General features: G+C 43.3%; 1 protein-coding gene across 1 annotated transcript in view; it reads right to left on the reverse strand.

Annotated features, from left to right (window-relative positions):
* The window catches only part of LOC121287955, a 387,185-nt gene that overhangs the window by 266,280 nt on the left and 102,058 nt on the right, over nucleotides 1-18,847 (reverse strand). Inside the window, exon 12 of the mRNA XM_041206118.1 lies at nucleotides 9,177-9,329. Coding sequence (XP_041062052.1) covers nucleotides 9,177-9,329 — 153 coding nt within the window. The remainder of the gene's footprint in view (nucleotides 1-9,176; nucleotides 9,330-18,847) is intronic.

The following is an 18,847-nucleotide window of genomic DNA, read 5'->3' on the forward strand; positions in this document are numbered from 1 at the left end:
CAGTCTAATCCCACCTTCCAGTTCTTGGTCTGTAGCTCTCTCAGTTATGAAACTTCAGGTGCACATCCACAAATTTTTTTTAATGCGATGAGGGTTTCTGCCTCAACCAACCTTTCGGTCACTAACTTCCAGCCTGCTTTCTATGGCTGATAATGTTTCTCGCCAACTCCCCTCGAATGCTTCTGTCAACTGCTTGAAATCTAAGCCTCCTGGTTATTGACATCCCTGCTTTGGCCCTTCCTATCCACGCCATTTAAGTCCTTCACCTGTCACCGCTTAAGTACAAAAATCAAGACTGAACTCCAGTGAAGTGCTGCACTGTCAGAGGAGCCTTCTTTCAGGAGAGACAATAAGCCAAGTCTGCTTGCTTGGGTGAATGTAAAGATTCCATGGCACTATTCCAAAGAAGAGCAGGGGAGTTATCCTGTGGCCAATATTTATCCCTCAACTGAAATTACAAAAACTATGTACTTGATCATTATCACATTGCTGTTTGTGGGAGCTTGCTGTGCACAAATTGGCATTACATTACAATGTGCCTTTATTTCAGCAATATTTCATTGACTGTAAAGTGCTTTGAGGTATCTGGTGATTATGAAAAGTGCTATATAAATGCAAGTCTTTCTTTCTTTCAATTAAATCTCCCTCGGCCTCCCCTGATCCAAAGAAAACAACCACAGCCTATCCAATTTTTCCTCTTAGCTAAAATATTCCATTCTTGGCACCATCCTCATCAATCTCCTCCATACTCTCTCGAGTGCAAGCACATCCTTCCTGTAATGCAGTGACTAAAACTGTACGCGGTACTCTAGCTGTGGCCTGACTAATGTTTTATACAGTTCTAACATAACCTCCCTGTTCTTATGCTCAGAGCCTGGCCAATAAAGGGAAGTGTCCCTTATTGTTTCTTAACCACCTTATCCATCTGTCCTGCTACCTTCAGGGACATTGACTTCAAGATTCGCCTGTTCCTATACACTGCTCAGTATCCTACCATTTATTGTGTATTCCCTGCTATATGGATCCAAGTCAGTTGTTGAAGTACAAAACAGAACACAGATCTTGACCTTGGTAGTAGGTTTATTCACTGCATGCAGCATTACAGAAATCTGCCTCCTAATTACTAACCAAGTGTCGCAGCAGACTTACTTTATATATAGCTTGATGGGCCAGGAGACAGGTCCCAAGTCTACCTTAGACTGAACAGAAATTGAACCCATGCTGTGGCATTATTCTGAGCCACACGCTAGCCAACTGAGCTAACCAGCCCAGGGCAGATTTGCTTTATACTCTTTTTTTTTGAGTACTCATAGACTCATACACATTTACAGCACAGGAGGCCATTCAGCCCATCATGTCCGTGCCGGTCAACAAAGATCTGACGACAATAATCCCATTTTCCAGCGCTTGGCCCATAGCCCTGGAGGCCATGAACACAAGTGAATATCTAAATACTTCTTAAATGTTGAGAGCTTCTGACTCAACCACCCTTTCAGGCAGTGAGTTCCTGACTCCCACAACCCTCTCAGTGAAACAATTTCTCTTCAGCTCCCCTCTTAGCCTTCTACCTCTTACCTTAAATCTATGCCCCCTAGTTATTGACCTCCCTAGTAATGGAAAAAGTGCCTTCCTATCCACCCTATCTATGCCCTCATAATCTTATACACCCTCTCAACCTTCTCTGCTCCAAGGAAAACAACCTCAGCCTATCCAATCTTTCCTCACAGCTCAGATCCTCCAGCCCAGGCAGCATCCTGGTAAATCTCCTCTGCACCCTCTCCAATGTAATCACATCTTTCCTATAATGTGATGACCAGAACTGCACGCAATACTCCAGGTGTGGCCTGACCAGCGTTTTATACAGTTCCAGCATAACCTCCCTGCTCTTGTATTCTATGCCTTGGCTAATAAAGGCAAGTATCCCATATGCCTTTTTAACCACCTTATCTACCTGCCCTGCTACCTTCATGGATCTGTGGATATGCACACCAAAGTTCCTCTGATCTTCAGTACTTTCTAGGGTCCTACCATTCATATTGTAATCCCTTGCCATGTTAGCCCTCCCCAAGTGCGTTACCTCTCACTTTTTCAGGCTGAATTTCATTTGCCATTGCTCTGCCCACCTGACCAGCCCATTGATATCCTCCTGCAGTTTACAGCTATACTCCTCACTATTTACCACTGTACCAATTTTCATGTGATCCATGAAATTCTTGATCATACCCCTTACATTTAAGTCCAAATCGTTTATGTACACCACAAACAGCAAGGGCCCCAGCATTGAGCCCTGCAGAACCCCACTGGAAACAGACTTCCAGTCACAGAAACATCCCGCTACCATCACCCTCTGCTTCCTGCCTCTCAGCCAATTTTGGATCCAATGTACCACTTTGCTTTGGATTCCACGGGCTCTTACTTTCTTGACCAATCTGCCAAGAGGGACCTTATCAAAAGCCTTGCTAATGTCTATGCAGACCACATCAAATGCATTACCCTCATCAACACTCCTGGTTACCTCCTTAAAAAATTCGCTCAAATTTGTCAAACACGATCTTCCCTTAACAAGTCCATGCTGACTATCCCTGATTAATCCGTGTATCTCCAAGTGCAGATATATTCTGTCCCTCAGAATCCTTTTGAGTAACTTCCCCACCACCGAGGTTAGACTGACTGGCCTGTAATTTCCTGGTCTATCCCTTCCTCCCTTTTTAAATAATGGGACAATGTTAGCAGTCCTCCAGTCCTCTGGTACCTCACCTGCAGCCAGAGCGGGTTTGAAAATTACTGCCAGGGCCCTGATATCTCTTCCCTTACCTCCCTCAACAGTCGGGGATACTTCTCATCTGGGCCTGCTGATTTATCCGCTTTTAAGGCTGCTAAACCCGCTAGTACCTCCCCTCTCTCTAGTTAATTTCCTCTAATATTTCACAGTCCTCCACCCTGATGTCTATACCTGCGTTGTCCTTTTCCATTGTGAAGGCCATCGCAAAGAATTCATTGAGGACTGTACCCACATCTTCCGGGTCCACATACAGATTACCCCTATGGTCCGTAATTAGCCCTACTCTTTCCCTAGTTATTTTCTTGCTCTTTATATATTTTAAAAAACCCCTTTGGGATTTTCTTCATTCTAGCCACCAATTCTTTCTCCTGCACTCTCTTAGCTTTCTTAATTCCCCTTTTAAGTTCGCACCCGCACTTTTTATACTCCTTTAGGAACTCTGTCGTATTGAGCCCTCGGTGTCTGCCATAAGCTTCTCTTTTTTCTTAATCCTAACCTTCATGCCCCTGGACATCCAGGATTCTCCAGACTTGGCACCCCCCTTTGTTTTTACAGGAACATATTTGCCTTGTACTCTTGCTATTTCCTCCTTAAATGCCTCCCAGTGCTCTGACACAGTTTTATCTACAAGTAGCTGCTCCCAGTCCACTTGGGCCAAATTGTATTGCATCTTAGTAAAATTAGCCTTTCCCTAGTTTAGAACTTTTATTCCCGGCCCAACCTTATCCTTTTCCATAACTATCCTAAATCTAACTGAGTTATGGTCACTATCTCTAAAATACTCCACTACTGATACACCTTCCACTTGCCTGAGCTCATTTCTGAATATTAGGTTCAGAACTTCCCCCTCCCTTGTTGGGCTGTCTATGTACTGGCTAAAAAAGTACTCCTGGATGCAACTTAAGAATTTTGCTCCCTCCCTAACTTGCACACTAAAATTATCCCAGTTAATATCCGGGTAGTTAAAATCCCCTGCTATTCCTACTATTACTGCCTTATTATTCTTACATTTCTCTGAAATTTGATTACATATTTGAGCCTCTATCTCTCCCTGACTGTTTGGGGGCCTATAGTACACACCCAACAGTGTGTTTGCCCTTGTTTTTTACTTCTACCCATATGGCCTCATCCTTCCAAGGTATCATCCCTCCTCACTGCTATAATTGATTCCTTGGTCAATATTTCAACCTCCCCTCCTCTTCTATTCCCCTCTCTATCTCGTCTGAATACCCTATAACCAGGAATGTTGAGCTGCCAATCCTGCCCTTCTTTTAGCCAAGTCTTGGTTATAGTTATGATATCATACTCCCACGTGATTATCTGTGCCCTCAGCTCGTCTTTCTTATTCCTCAAGCTCCTTGCATTAAAATATATTCCATTTAGCCTTCCTAAACTCACTTCTTCCTTATCTACCTATGTTTCCTCTACCTTCCAGACTGACTTACCAGCTTTTTAACTTCTAATTGCATCTCAGCTTCTCTCCCCTCTGAGCTACTTTTTAGGATCTCATTCCCCTGCTAATTTAGTTTAAATCCGCTCCAACAGCATTGGCAAACTTCCCCGCAAGGATGTTGGTCTCGTTCCTGTTCAGATGTAACCCGTCCAACTTGTACAGGTCCCACCTCCCCTAGAAACAGTCTCAATGCCCCAGGAATCTAAAGGCCTCCCTCCTGTACCATCTCTCCAGCCACGCATTCATCTGCTCTATCCTTCTGATCCTATACTCACTACTGCATGGCACAGGGAGTAATCCGGAGATTACTTCCTTTGAAGTCCTGCTTTTCAATTTCCTACCTAACTCCCTAAAGTCTGCTTGCAGGATCTCATTTCTCTTTTATCCTATGTCATTGGTCCCAACATGGACCATGACCTCTGGCTGTTCATCCTTCCCCTTCAGAATGTCCTGCAGCCATTCCGTAACATCCTTGACCCTGGCACCTGGGAGACAACATACCATCCTGGAGTCACGTCTACGTGTAGAAGCACCTGACTACTCCCCTCACTAATGAATCCCTTACCACTTTTGTCCTTCCACACTTCTTCCTCCCATCCTGAGCAGCTGGACCACCCATAGTGCCATGGCCTTGGCTCTGGTTGGCCTCCACAGCGGAACTGTCACTCTGACCGTTTTCCAAGGCCGAAAAACAGATTGCAAGCGAGACGCACTCGGGAGATTCCCTCACCACCTGCCTGGTCCCCTTCTTCTTTCTGGCAGTCACCCATTCCCTCTCTGCTTGTACTTCCTTAAACTGCGGGGTGACCACGTCCTGAAATGTACTATCTACGAACCTCTCAGCTTCGTGAATGCACCATAGTGCCCCCAGCTGCCACTCAAGCTCCAAAACCCGGAGTTCCAGTTGCTCCAGTCAGAGGCACCTCCTGCACACGTGGTCATCCAGACTGCCAGGAACATCTAGGATTTCCCACATAGTGCAGGATGTACAAATCACGGGACTGAGCTCCCCAAACATATCTTAACTAAATAGAATATGGACCCTTGCTTTTATTTTACCCTTTCGCCTACTTGAGTATAGACTAGATGCTAGATCCTCTAGGTGCTGCTGATTGCCTGTCCCAGGCTCTCACACTCACCTTTAACAAACTGGCAAATTAACAAATAAACAAATCAAATTAAAATGAGAGCCCCTTAAAGGGTCACTGCAACATAGGAGAAAAATTTTAAAGGAACCTTATCGAATCACTTTAAAATGTCATTTTGGGGGCTGAGGAAGTACTCCAGCCCGAGTTGCCAGACATGCTTTATATGAGCTCTCAGCTTTTAAAAAATGCTCACAGCTTTTAAACAATGACCATCACCTGTATATCTTTAACATAATAATCAACCAATTATTAATATTCCCTTGCCTTGTTTGTGCTCCCCACACTTCTCCAGATCATCTAACCAGACCTTTGATATCTTCCTGCACTCTACAGCTTTCTTGCTCACTATCAACTACATGGCTAATTTTTGTATCATCTGAAAACTTCTTAATAATGCAACTTATGCTGAATTCTAAGTCGTTGATATTTTACCTCAAAAATCATGACTCCCATTACTGAGCTCTGCACAACCCCACTGGGAACAGCTTTCTAACCACAAAAACATCTAATCATGACTCTTTGCTTCCTGCCACTGAGCCAATTTGGGATCCCACTTGTCACTTTCCCTCAAACCTCATGAGCTTTAGATTTTCTGACCAATTTCCTGTCGGGGATTTGCCAAAAGCCTTGCTAAAATCCCTGTAGACTACACCAAACATGTTACCCTGAAACCATTCAATCAAGTTATTCAGACAAAACATTCCTTTGCAAATCCATGCTGGCTGTCCTTGATTAGTCCATGCCCTTTTAAATGGTGACTTATATGGCCTCAATTTTTTCCAGTAATTTTCCCACCACTGAGGTTAGGCTGAATGCTCTAATTATTCCCTCTATCCCTTCCTCGATTTTCAAACAACATTACGTTGTTAACAGTCCTCCAGTTCTCTGGCACCACACCTGTAGCCAGAGAGGATTGGAAAATGATGGTCAGCGTCTCCGTTAATTTTTCTTAGCAGCCTGGGTTCATTGGACCTGGTGACCTTATCAACTTTCAATGATCACCTTAATATTCCCTCCCTCACGATTTTTATTCCCACCCAATATTTCATTCTCCTCTTCCTTAACTACAATGTCTACTTGATCCTTCTTTTTTGTGGAAACAACTGCAAGGTATTATTAAGAACCATTCTCACATCTTCCACTTCCATACAAGTTACCTTTTTCATCTCATTGGCCCTAATTTTCATTTGTTATTCATTCGTTTTTTATGTCTTTATAAAACCATCATTGTGTTTTCCTTGATGTTACTTGCCAATATTTTTCCAAGCCTTTTCTTTGATTTCCTAATTTCCTTTTTAATTTCACTCCTGCACTTTTCATACTCCTCTAGGCTTTCTGCATCAGACATGAGCTTTCTTTTTTGTGCCTTACCCTCCTCTAGACACTCTTTGGCATCTGGGGTTTGTCCTGGATGGTGTCAAGCTTCTTGAGTGTTGTTGGAGCTGCAGTCATCCAGGCAAGTGGAGATTAGTCCATCACACTCCTGACCTGTGCTTTATAGATGTGGGCAGGCTTTGGAGAGTTGGGAGGTGAGTTAGTTGTCTCAGAATTCTTAGCCTCTGACCTGCTCTTGTAGCCACAGTATTAATATGGCTAGTCCAGTTCAGTTTCTGGTCAATGGTAAACCCCAGCATGTTGATAGTGGGGGATTCAGCAATGGTAATGCCATTGAATGTTAAGGGGAGATGATTAGATTTCTCTTGTCTGACACTCGTGTGGTATGAATGTCACTTGGTCTATGTTTACTCTTTGCCATAAGTACATTAAATCTTACTGGATTACGATAATTATCACGGAAAAACTCTTGCATTGTCAGCGTTTCCACCTGCCCCGATTCATTCTTTAAAATAAGTTCAGAATTGCCACTTCTCATATTGGCTAAAAGATTTAAGTTCTCCTGAAAACATTTTTTAAATTCTGCACTGTCTATACCTGTTACACTAATGTATCCCAGTTAATATTAGGATAGCCAGAATCCCCTCCTATTATTGTCCTACTGTTTCTCCACTTCTCAGCAGTTTGCGTATATATTTACTCTTCATCTTCCTCATGGGGGGGGGGGGGTTTTATAGTGTATTCCCAGTAGTGTGATTGCTCCCCAGATCAACACATCTATCCTAATTTGATGATCCTTCTATCATGTCATCACTGCTCATAGGTAGGATCATTTCTTTAAGCAATATTATGACCCCTTTCTTTATTAATTTCCTTTTCTATACTGTCTGAAAACTCTGGAACCAAGAGTGTTCAGCTGCCATTCCTGTCCTTCTTTAAGCTATATTTCATTAATAGCTATGACATCATAATTCCAAGTGTCTATCTGCCTTATTCACTAGATACCACACATTGAAATGTTCACCACGAATGACTGAACAACCCCTTTGTTGTCTATAGACCCTCAGAACTGGTCTTCAAGTCCCAGGAATCTAAAAACAATAGACAATCTCCAAGCTACTCATCATCCTGACTTGGAAATATATCGCCGTTCCTTCATTGTCTCTGAGTCAAAATCCTGGGACTCCCTGCCTAACAGCACTATGGGTGTACCTACACCACATGGACTGCAGTAGTTCAAGGAGGCAGCTCACCACCGCCTTAGCACCTTTTTAAGGGCAATTAGGGATAGGCAATAAATGCTGGCCTAGCCAGTGACACCTACAACCTGTGAAAGAATATTTTTAAAAAATTCTAGGCTTTGTTTTACTGACCTTCCATATGCGCTTAATAATTTCCTGCCTAATACTTCCAGCTTGCTTCTCGTCCTTCTGAATTTACATTCAGGCTGCCACCTCCCTGCCAAGATAGTTTAAACCCTCCCCTACAGCACTAGCAATGCCGCCAACCCCCCAACCCCAGCACCCAATATTGAGCCTGGCCTTGCTGAGTTGCAACTTGTCTGCCCTGTACGGTCCCACCACCCCCCCCAGAACTGGTCTCCAAGTCACAGAAATCTAAAGCTCTTCCTCCTGCACTCCATATCAGTCAGGCATTCATCTGCTCTATTCTCCTAATACTGTACTCACTAGCGTGTGATATGGGGAGGAATCCAGAGATTACTATCTTAGAGGTTCTGCTTTCTAATTTCTTTCCGAGCTCACTAAAATCTAGCTGTAGAACCTCATCGCTCTTCCTACCTATGTCATTGGTAATAATATGGGCCCAGGCCTCAGACTGTTCACCCTTCCCCCTCAGGGTGCTCTGCAACCGTTCAGTGATATCCTTGACCCCGGCACCAGGAAGGCAAAACACCTTCCTGGAATCAGGTCTGCGGCTGCAAAAGCACCTGTCTGTTCTTCTAACTATAGAATCCCCTTGCACTGTTGCTTTCCCGATCTTCCTCCTGCACCCCCTGTACAGCTAATCCACTGGTAGTGCTGGGCTCTGACTGCACTTCCCTTACCTGTCACCAAAAGTGAATATCGGTTAGAGAGTGAAATTCACTCAGGAGAATCCTGCACTACTTGCAAGATCCTCCTTGCCTGTATGGCAGTCACCCAATTTCTCCTACACACAGAGTGACCACATCCAGAAATGTGCTCTTGTGTAGCTCTCAGCCTCATGAATGCACTGTAGTGACACCAGCTGACGCTCAAGCTCTGAAACCAGAGCTTGAGCTCGTCCAGCCAACGACACCATCTGGACAGGTGGTTGACTGGGACACAAGCAGCAAGAATGAGAGTTTGTAGATAGTCATTCTTGCACAATTGTTAAATCAAAATTCAACCAAGAATGACAAAAACCCAACCCAATGAGGATGAACATGTAAATAATCAGTTGTGAAATGTTATCTTACATCAGCTTCACAGGGAATGCGTCTGAAAGCATAAACGGCTGCAAGTCGTACTTCTAGTAGATTGGTTTTAGACTGTACACATTCATTCAATGTTGGAATCTGAGCATTGGCACCAAGGCCAGCATTTCCAATTGCTTTCAGGGACATCAGCACCTGCAGATTACATATAAGAACACAAACTTCTGTCATTCACATCTTTTACTGACACAAATAAGAAGCGAACTTTAAACAGCTGAAATGGTACATATCATGTCATAATAGAAAATGTCTGGATACTCTAACATGACAAAGCCTTAGGGCGAATTGACCTTGTGCTTCTGTCTGAATCACTCACAGTCAGTGCACTTCAGAATGTCAGGCACAGGATTTTCAAATCATTAAAATTAAGAGGTGGAAACTCATGTGTTCCCAGACTTCTGTGCACCTTCAGTGTGATTCACTCAGCTCCCTGCCAAGGGCACAAAGTTACAAAGTTTCCTCTGCTGTGCTGCTGCAGCTCGTGGAGAATTGGCACACAGGCTCCTAGAACAGCACCATCTGGTGTTTAGGCTAGCTGCTTACTTGTACCTAAATGTATATTACGCTAACTCAACGCAAGAGCTGGGGATGGCTTATAAGCCAGGCAAAGGCTGTTCAGCTCTCATATTCTCATTAACAAGTTAAATAGCCAGAAAAGTGAAATGTTCATCATTCACATATGATTAAAATACAATTTCAAGATTAGCAACATTTATCTTAAAGGCATTTCAAAGGGTCACAGGGTGAGGTAGCACATTGGTCTTTTATCTCCGATATATAGATTGAATCCACTTAGATCGAAAGTATCTGTTCTCCGCTTAGTAAAAGTTGAATCTGATTGCACCTTTTGTGATGGTGATTTAGAAATGCTTTGTAATGTTCTTTCAGGTATTTTATGAATAAAGTATATTTTTCAAAAAAAAAAACCTGTTCTCCGCCTAGTGCGAAGAGTTGTCCCCGACCAAGTGTTGCAGACTGGCACATTCCAAGGTCCAAGAGTACGTGCTGAGGGACGTACTAAAGCTTGGGGCAGCCACCGCAAAGGCGCAATGGGGAAAGGTCGCTGTCTAAGGCCTTTCTGCCATAGTGCACTGAGGGGCTGGGAAAGGTATAGACCCCTCGGGCTGTACAGCTCATAATGAATGTATGTAGTGAATACTAAATATATTATAATTGTATTGAAGCACTTCAGAGTGCAACATGATGTATGTTGATAACTCCAATACCATTGCACTGTCTGTAATGACCATATTGAAATGATTGTAATATTCATTGATTGTATTGATGCACCTCGTGATTCATGTGTATAAGTTGAAAATGATTGTACTTTTTGTGATGGCGATTTTGAAATGTTTTGTAATGTTCTTCCAGATATTTTATGAATAAAGTATATTTTTTGAAAAAAAAATAATCTGTTCTCCACTGCTTGGCTGGTGGTGAGAAAGGCCCTCCCTGTCAGATCCTTCCTATAAGTCAGGAGTTTCACCCCCTCTGCACGTTGTCCTCGAGGTGGCTGTGGTGGGGAAGAGACCGTTGTTCACCTCCTCGTGGAATGTGCCTTTGCAAAGAAGATCTGGAGAGAGATGCAGTGGTTTTTGTCGAGGTTCGTCCCGAGCAGTTCTGTGACACAGGACTCTGTGCTCTACGGGCTGTTCCCAGGGATGCACACCAGGACAAACATCAACTGCAGCTGGTGGATCATCAACTTGGTGAAAGATGCTCTTTGGTCTGCCCGAAACTTGTTGGTCTTCTAGTGCAAAGAGTTGTCCCCGACCGAGTGTTGCAGACTGGCACGTTCCCAGGTCCAGGACTACGTGCTGAGGGATGCACTAAAGCTTGGGGCAGCCACCGCAAAGGCGCAATGGGAAAAGGTCACTGTCTAAGACCTTTCTGCCATTGTGCACCGAGGGGCTGGGAACTGTATAGACCCCTCGGGTTGTATAACTCACAATGAATTTATGTAGTGAATACTAAATGTATTATAATTATAACGAAGCTCCTCAGAGTGCAACACGATGTGTGTCGATAACTCCAATACCATTGCACTGTCTGACTGTCGGTAATGACCATGTTGAAATGTCTGTAATATTAATTGATTGGATTGAAGCACCTTGTGATCCATGTATAAATGTTGAATCTGATTGCACTTTTTGTGATGGCCATTTAGAAATGTTTTGTAATGTTCTTTCAGATATTTTATGAATAAAGTATATTTTTCTAAAAAGAAAATCTGTGAATTATAAGAATCCCAAGTGAATCCAATGAATTTTAGCCCAGTTTCTAGTAAGTAGAAATACAAAACCAGCATTGTTTGAACAAATCAGCAAATAGGAACAATGTCTCATATTTGCACTGATGCACTGCTCTTCTGCTGAGATTAAGGTTGAGGTAGAATTGCTGGGAACAGTAAAAGGGAATTATTGCGACATATCATACTGACATACTTATATTGAATTTCATGCTAAAACTCATCAATTTCATAACCCAGCATTCCAGAAAGTTTTCACTACACTGATGTGTTTTTTCAGGGTAATCTGAACTCAACGTATTCACTGAAAATTATAGTTTAATTCCTTCTGATGGTTTTTCAAATAATTAATACAGAAGGACTATGCAAGCACCCTCTCCTTATGGTAATATATCAACGTTGTGTTCATGCCTTTAGTTTAACCAACTTATATACTGTACCTTGTACATCAAACATTTCACCCAGCTGTATTATTTATGAAAGACATTTATATTGGATGCCCAATTAAGTTTTAACACTTGTTCATAGTGAGAAAAGATGCAGACACACAATAGCACATTTTAGGTTCTCAGCTCAGTGCTGACATTTTATAACAAAATCTAAATTTTCAAAGAAGTGCAAAAAATACCCTAAGACTCAGAAGCAAATTATATCTTCATAACCTAACGAACTTAAAGAGTAAATCCTGCTGACAATCTCCCTTCTACAAATAAAAGAAACATTAATTCTGATTAACATGATTTTGCTTTTTAACTTCTAATAGAACCATATGAACAGAATAATATTGCACAGATGGGGATCATTTGTGGGCTCTTTTGAAGAGCAGAGCAATCAAGTTAGTCCCATTCTTGATCCATTTTTCTACAATTTTTTCTCCTTCAAGGGTGTAATTTTACCCAGGAATGGGTTGGCTGGCAGGCAGGGGCGAGGGGCGAGTGGGGTGGGGGTGTAAAATCGGGTGCCGTGCCCTTCGCCAATCCACCTCCACTGGTATTTTACCAGTGGCAGACGAGGCAGCAGGCAACCGAGCTGCCCTTGGGCCAATTGAGGTCCCACACTCAAAATATTCCCTACAAAGGAGGAAACCTTTCCAAAGACAGATCCAGGCCAATTTTTAACCCAACAAAAAAGTTTGGCAGAGCAAGTGTCCTGATGCAAGAACACAGGAGAAATTATGGGAAATGTTCCTAATGTAAACCTCACTGGAATGGAATGATTTGATTGTATTATTCAAATCTATTATTCAAAACAGAAAATGCCTTCAGGTTAACATATTTTACCATTTTCTTGAAGGTGAGACACTAGGTTTGTTAAATCCATATCTGCTTACTAAGCATATGTCTTGTGAAATGTACTTGGTGCCAATATCTAAAATTTAATAATGAATTTAGAACTGGACTACAGGACGAAAGGTATGCGACATTCAAGTTGAGGATGATCCCATCACTGCTGGACCCTGACAAGACCTATGAATGCATATCGTTATGAAAACTACACTTACCCTAATGTTGAGAGTGGAGGTTGGGAACTTCAACTCCCGATAGACTTTGGAGCTATTGCACATGTGCAGATCTGCATTTTTAATGTTCTTTTGGACCAACGCGCCTGTGCCAGAAAAACCACGTGAAAACCCGTGTCAGGTGACTGGGAGTAGAGCGCCATTGAAGGCTAGTGTCTCAAAGGGTAGGGTGAGTGGACAGGGGGAGTCCCAAAGGAGAGATAGGACAGGGCAAGGTCCTGGAGGAAGAGTCCCAGAGAGTGGGCAGGGACAGAAGGTCACAGTTCAGTTAAAAGAGAGGAGCAGAGAAACAGACTCCAACCAGGTAAAAGGCTGTGAGGGGTAGGCATTAAGGAATCCAAAAGCTGGTGTCTCTGCTGTGGGCCTTTGGAGCAGTAGCGTTCCGCTTGGTGCGGCCAAAGGGCTGAAGTGTATCTGTGATTTGGTGCTTAAGTGCGGAATTGGGAATCCAGGGGAATGGAATCTCAGGAGATGGCATGGAAACCCTGCAAGGTGGGGCATTATTGATACTGTCTAAGTTGTGTAATTGAAAAGAGCTCAGAAGAAGCCCTGGAGATCGTAAAAGGCTGTGGAAAGTTGGTGACTCCATGTTGCTAGTGTTAACAGGATTCACGCCTGTTGGTGAAGTCAAAACTAAGACACAGAGCCCTTCATCACTGAGATAGTTTATTGACTTTATTCAGTGTCAACACTCCTCACATCCACCCAGCTATCCCCTATTTATGTGTGTTCAAATACCTGTCGCCCATTTCCCTTAACAATGCAATTGATATTGCCAATCTTTAACAATGTAATTGACAAGACAGTGATAGGTAGTGTTCTGCTTGGCATGGCTGAAGGGCTGAAAGTTATGTACATGGAGTGCATACTAGGGAACTCAGCAGAACAGAACCTCGGGAAACGAGATTGAATCCCTGTGATGTGGGCCATTGTTGATGCCGTCTGAGTTGGAGCGACTTTTGGAGAGAGTTTCCAGGTTAGATCTTCGAAGGTGAAGACTGGAATCTCTCATGATTCAATATCTCTCATTGGTTGACTCAGTGTTACTGACATCTAGGCGGGTTGTTCAGAAATCTGCAGATTCTGTTCTGGTTGTATCTGCCATTTATTGTGTTGTGTGGTGTGATCTGCCATGATCTAATTGAATGACCTAGTCCTGTTCCTATGTGGTGTGTTCAACCACAGTTGGCTTGAAAATTCACATGTACTTGAATATTAGAGTATACGATAGATATTGCAAATTGTTTTATCTTTCTGACCTTGTATAGCAAAGTTTACTTTTGTTTGTTCAAAACCCGTGGCTTTATTCACAGCGTGAGCGTCTTAAATCTCAAATGTTGTGTACTTTAAACAAAAGATTATTGATCCCTAACCAGATGATACCAAGAAATCGGGGGGGGGGGGGGGGGGGGGGGTGTCTGGCCAAGGATTACAACATAAATTGGGGGCTCTTGTGTGATTTTAAATCCACAGACATATACACACGCTGGCACTTGCTGAGGTTGAAGCTGATAAGATTTCCACGGTGAATTTTACTATACTGATTGAGAAGCAGAATGGCTTTCTCAATTGCTATGATTTTCTGGAGAGGGAAGATTTATCCTCGAGTGATTTGCAACAATTAATCAAGGCCAGGTTAATTGCATGAACAGAAGAGTTACAGTTTAGGTCAAAAGCAGGGGCCAAGAAAGCAGTCACAATTGAGGTAATAGCACAGCATCTGGGATTGGAAGAAGGCAAATTTAATCCAAATAGCAATTCAACTGAGTTAGCTGGAATTCAGGTGCAGATGAAGCAGTTTAAGGGAAAGCAGTGGCTCTGGACTAGTAATCCAGAGGCCCAGGTTAATGTTCTGTGAACACGGGTTCGAATCCCATCACAGCAGCTGGGGTTAATTCAGTAAATAAATCTGGAATTAAAAAGCTAGACTCAATAATAATAATAATGACAATGAAACCATTGTCGATTGTCAGAAAAACACATCTGGTTCACTAATGTCCTTTTGGGAAGGAAATCTGCTGTCCTCACCTGGTCTGGCCTAAATGTGACTCTAGACCCACAGCAATGTGGTTGACTCTTAACTACCCTCTGAAATGGCCTAGCAAGCCACTCAGTTGTATCAAGCCACTACGAAGCCTACAAAAAGGAATGAAACCAGATAGAACACCTGTAATCGACCTTGGCACTAGAAACAACAATGGCAAACCCAGCCGTGTTGACCCTGCAAAGTCCTCCTCACAAACATCTGGGGCGCTTGTGCCAAAATTAGGAGAGCTGTCTCACAGACTAGTCAAGCAATAACCTGACATTGTCTGTAAGGTTTGATTCAAGTGAGTATGACTATATCCCAAACAACAATATCACCATCCCTGAGTATATCCTGTCCCACCACAAGATGGTGACACAGAGGTATACAGTCAGGGGGGAGTTGCCCTGGGAATCCTCAGCATTGACTCTGTACCCCATGAAGTCTAATGGCATCAGGTCAAAAATAGGCAAGGAAACCTGCAGATTACCACCGCCAACCCCTCAGCTGATGAATCCGTACTCCTCCATGTTGAACACTGCTTCGAGGAAGCACTGAGGGTGGCAAGGGCACAGAATTTACTCTGGGTGAGGGACGTCAATCTCCCTCTCCAAGAGTGGCTCAGTAGCACCAATACTGATCGAGCTGGCGGAGTGTTAAAGGACTTAGCTGCTAGACTGGGTCTGTGGTCGGTGGTGAGGGAACCAATGAGAGCAAAAAACCTACTTGACCTCGTCCTCACCAACCTACCTGCCACTGATGCATCGGCCCATGGCAGCATCAGTAGGAGTGCCCACCGCATAGTGCGTGTGGAGACCAAGTCCTGTTTTCACATTAAGGATACCCTGCATCGTGTTATGTGGCACTACCACTGTGCTAACTGGGGTAGATTTTGATTAGATCTAGCAACTCAAGACTGGGCATTCACAAGCACTGTGGGCCATGAGCAGCAGCAGAATTGTACTCAACCACAATCTGTAGCCTCATGGCCCAGCATATCCCCGACTCTACCATTACCATCAAACCAGGGGATCAACTCTGGTTCAATTAAGAGTGCAGGAAGGGATGCTGGGAGCAGCACCAAGCATACCTAAAAATTAAACAGCTGAAGGCACTGGATACTGCAAAGGCTATGGGCCCTGACAATATTCCAGCAATAGTACTGAAGAATTGTGCTCAAGAACTAGCTGTGCCCTTAGCCAAACTGTTCTAGTACAGCTACAACACTGGCATCTACCTAGCTATGTGGAAAACTGCACAAATATGTCCTGTACACAAAAAGCAGGACAAATCTAACCCGACCAATTACCACTACTCTTAATCATCAGCAAAGTGATGGAAGGGTAGTCAACAGAGCTATCAAGTGGCACTTACTCAGGACTAACCTGATGCTCAGTTTGGGTTCCGCCAGGGTCACTCTGCTCCTGACCTCAATCTAAACAAGGAAAAAAAGAGCTGAGCTCAGGTGGTGAGGAGAGAGTAACTGCCCTTCACATCAAGGCAGCATTTGACCGAGTGTGGCATGAAGGAGCCCAATCATGACTGGAGTCAATGGGAATCTGGGGGAAAACTCTCCGCTGGTTGGAGTCATACTTAGTACATTGGTTGTCGTTGTTGGAGGTCATTCATCTCAGTTCCAGGAGATCACTGCATGAGCTCCTCAGAGTAGTGTCCTAGGCCCAAGCATCTTCAGCTGCTTCGTAAATGACTTTCCCTTTGGGGATGTTCACTGATGATGGCAAAATGTTCAGCGCCATTTGCAATTCCTCAGATACTGAAACCGGCTGTACCCATATAAAGCAAGACCTGGATAATATCCAGGCTTGGGCTGTTAAGTGACAAGTAATATTCGTGCCACACAAGAAGCAAGCAATGACCATCTCCAAGAGAGAATCCAAACATCTTCCCTTGACATTCAATGGCATTATCAGCGCCGAATCCCCTACTATCAATATCCTTGGGGTTACAATTGACCTGCAACTGGACCAGCCATATAAACACTGTGGCTACAGGAGCAGGTTAGAGGCTGGGAATTCTGCACAGAGTAACTCACCTGACTCCCCAGAGCCTTTCCACCATTTACAAGGCACAAGTCAGGAGTGTGATGGAATACTCTCCACATGCCTGGATAAGTGGAGCTCCAACAATGCTCAAGAAGCTCAACACCACCCAGGACAAAGCAGCTAGCTCGATTGGTACACCATTCAATACCTTCAACATCTATTCCTTCTACCACCGATCCACAGTGGTAGCAATGTGTACCATCTACCGTATGTACCGCAACAACTCACCAAAGCTGTTTCGAGAGTACCTCTCAAACCCACAACCTCTACCATCTAGAAGGACAATGGTAGCAGATGCATGGCAACACCACCACCTGGAAGTTCCCCTCCAAGCCACTCACCATCCTGACTTGGAAATATATCGCCATTCCTTCACTGTCGCTGAGTCAAAATCCTGGAACTCCCCCCCTAACAGCACTGTGGATGTACCTACACCACATGGACTGCAGTGGCTCAAGAAGGCCACTCATCACCATGTTCTCAAGGGCAATTAGGGATGGGCAATACGAATGCTGACCTAGCCAGAGACGCCCACATCCCATGAAAGAATAAAAAAGATGGAAAAAGTTCACATTGGAAGAAGGGGAAAAAGAAAGAGCAAAAGAAATGGAAAGACAAAAGCTTGAGCTTCAACTTGAGAGAAAGAAATTAAACAGTATGAACCATCTAAAGAAAAGTTTGTTACATGGTTTAAGAGAAGCTGTTCCAATCTATAAAAAAGTAGAGAATAAAAGGAATGTGAAGAAACTAGCATGTATTCATTGCCATAAGGTAGGGCATGTAAAAGCAAATTGTTGCTTTTGATGGTTTGATGAAGTAAAAAGTGCTAACAGGCGATCTTTGTGGAAATTGTGAACCTGTTCCCTTGTGTAAAGTCAATCTACAAAGTGACTTATGCTTGGCCTAAATAGCCAAGTGGTTATGGTACTGGGTTTGTAACCCCAAGATCAAGAGTTCAAATCTCACAATGGCAACCTATGAAACAATGTAACTTCATCTGAAACAGATGGAAACGGGTTTGTACTCGAAAGAGTTACAAAGTGACTTAGTCATCTGGATTATTATAGTGGGAATTGTTCCTCGTTTACCTGTGGAAGAGATAAATTTTTTACTGGGTAATGATTTGGCAGGTTTGAAATTCTTAAAATCTCCGAGAGTTTCAAGACAGCCAGTTGAAGTGAGAAAAACAGAGATTTTGCAGGAGGAACATCATGGATTGTTTCCCGATTGTGCGCTAACTTGAGACCAAACTTGTAAGGCTAAAGAGGATGAAGTGGAAAAAACACTAGCCAAGGACCAAGAAAAGTTAGCATCAGAAATGCAGGAATGTCAAGGGCTGCGTGAGGAATTAAGTTCTGCTCAGCAAAAACTGAATTAATGTAGAGAACCAACTTTCACCCACGAAAGATGAGATTGCTAGTGAAAAACGAGAAGTGGTGAGAACGCTGGAGTGTCGGTCACAGGAAGTGGAACACTTGAATGAGGACAAGAAACGTCTAAATGATAAACTTGTAGAAGCAAATTCAACAAAGATAGATCTTCAATTAAAACTTGATGAACTTTAAGTATCAGAAGCCTCTAATATGTATCATGAAAAAATGCCTTGAACAGGGGAAGGAATTGCTGATGAATAAGAACAGTTGGTTGAATGTAAATTAAAAACCAAGACTGAACTGTTTAGGACGGAGATGAGGAGAAATGTTTTTTGAGAGTTGTGTGACTTTGGAGCTCCCTGCCTCAGGTAGTGGAGGCGGGGTCATTGAATATTCTTAAAGGTAGAGATAGACTGATTCTCTT

Source organism: Carcharodon carcharias, chromosome 15, assembly GCF_017639515.1.
Source record: "Carcharodon carcharias isolate sCarCar2 chromosome 15, sCarCar2.pri, whole genome shotgun sequence".
NCBI classification, from domain to species: Eukaryota; Metazoa; Chordata; class Chondrichthyes; order Lamniformes; family Lamnidae; genus Carcharodon; species Carcharodon carcharias.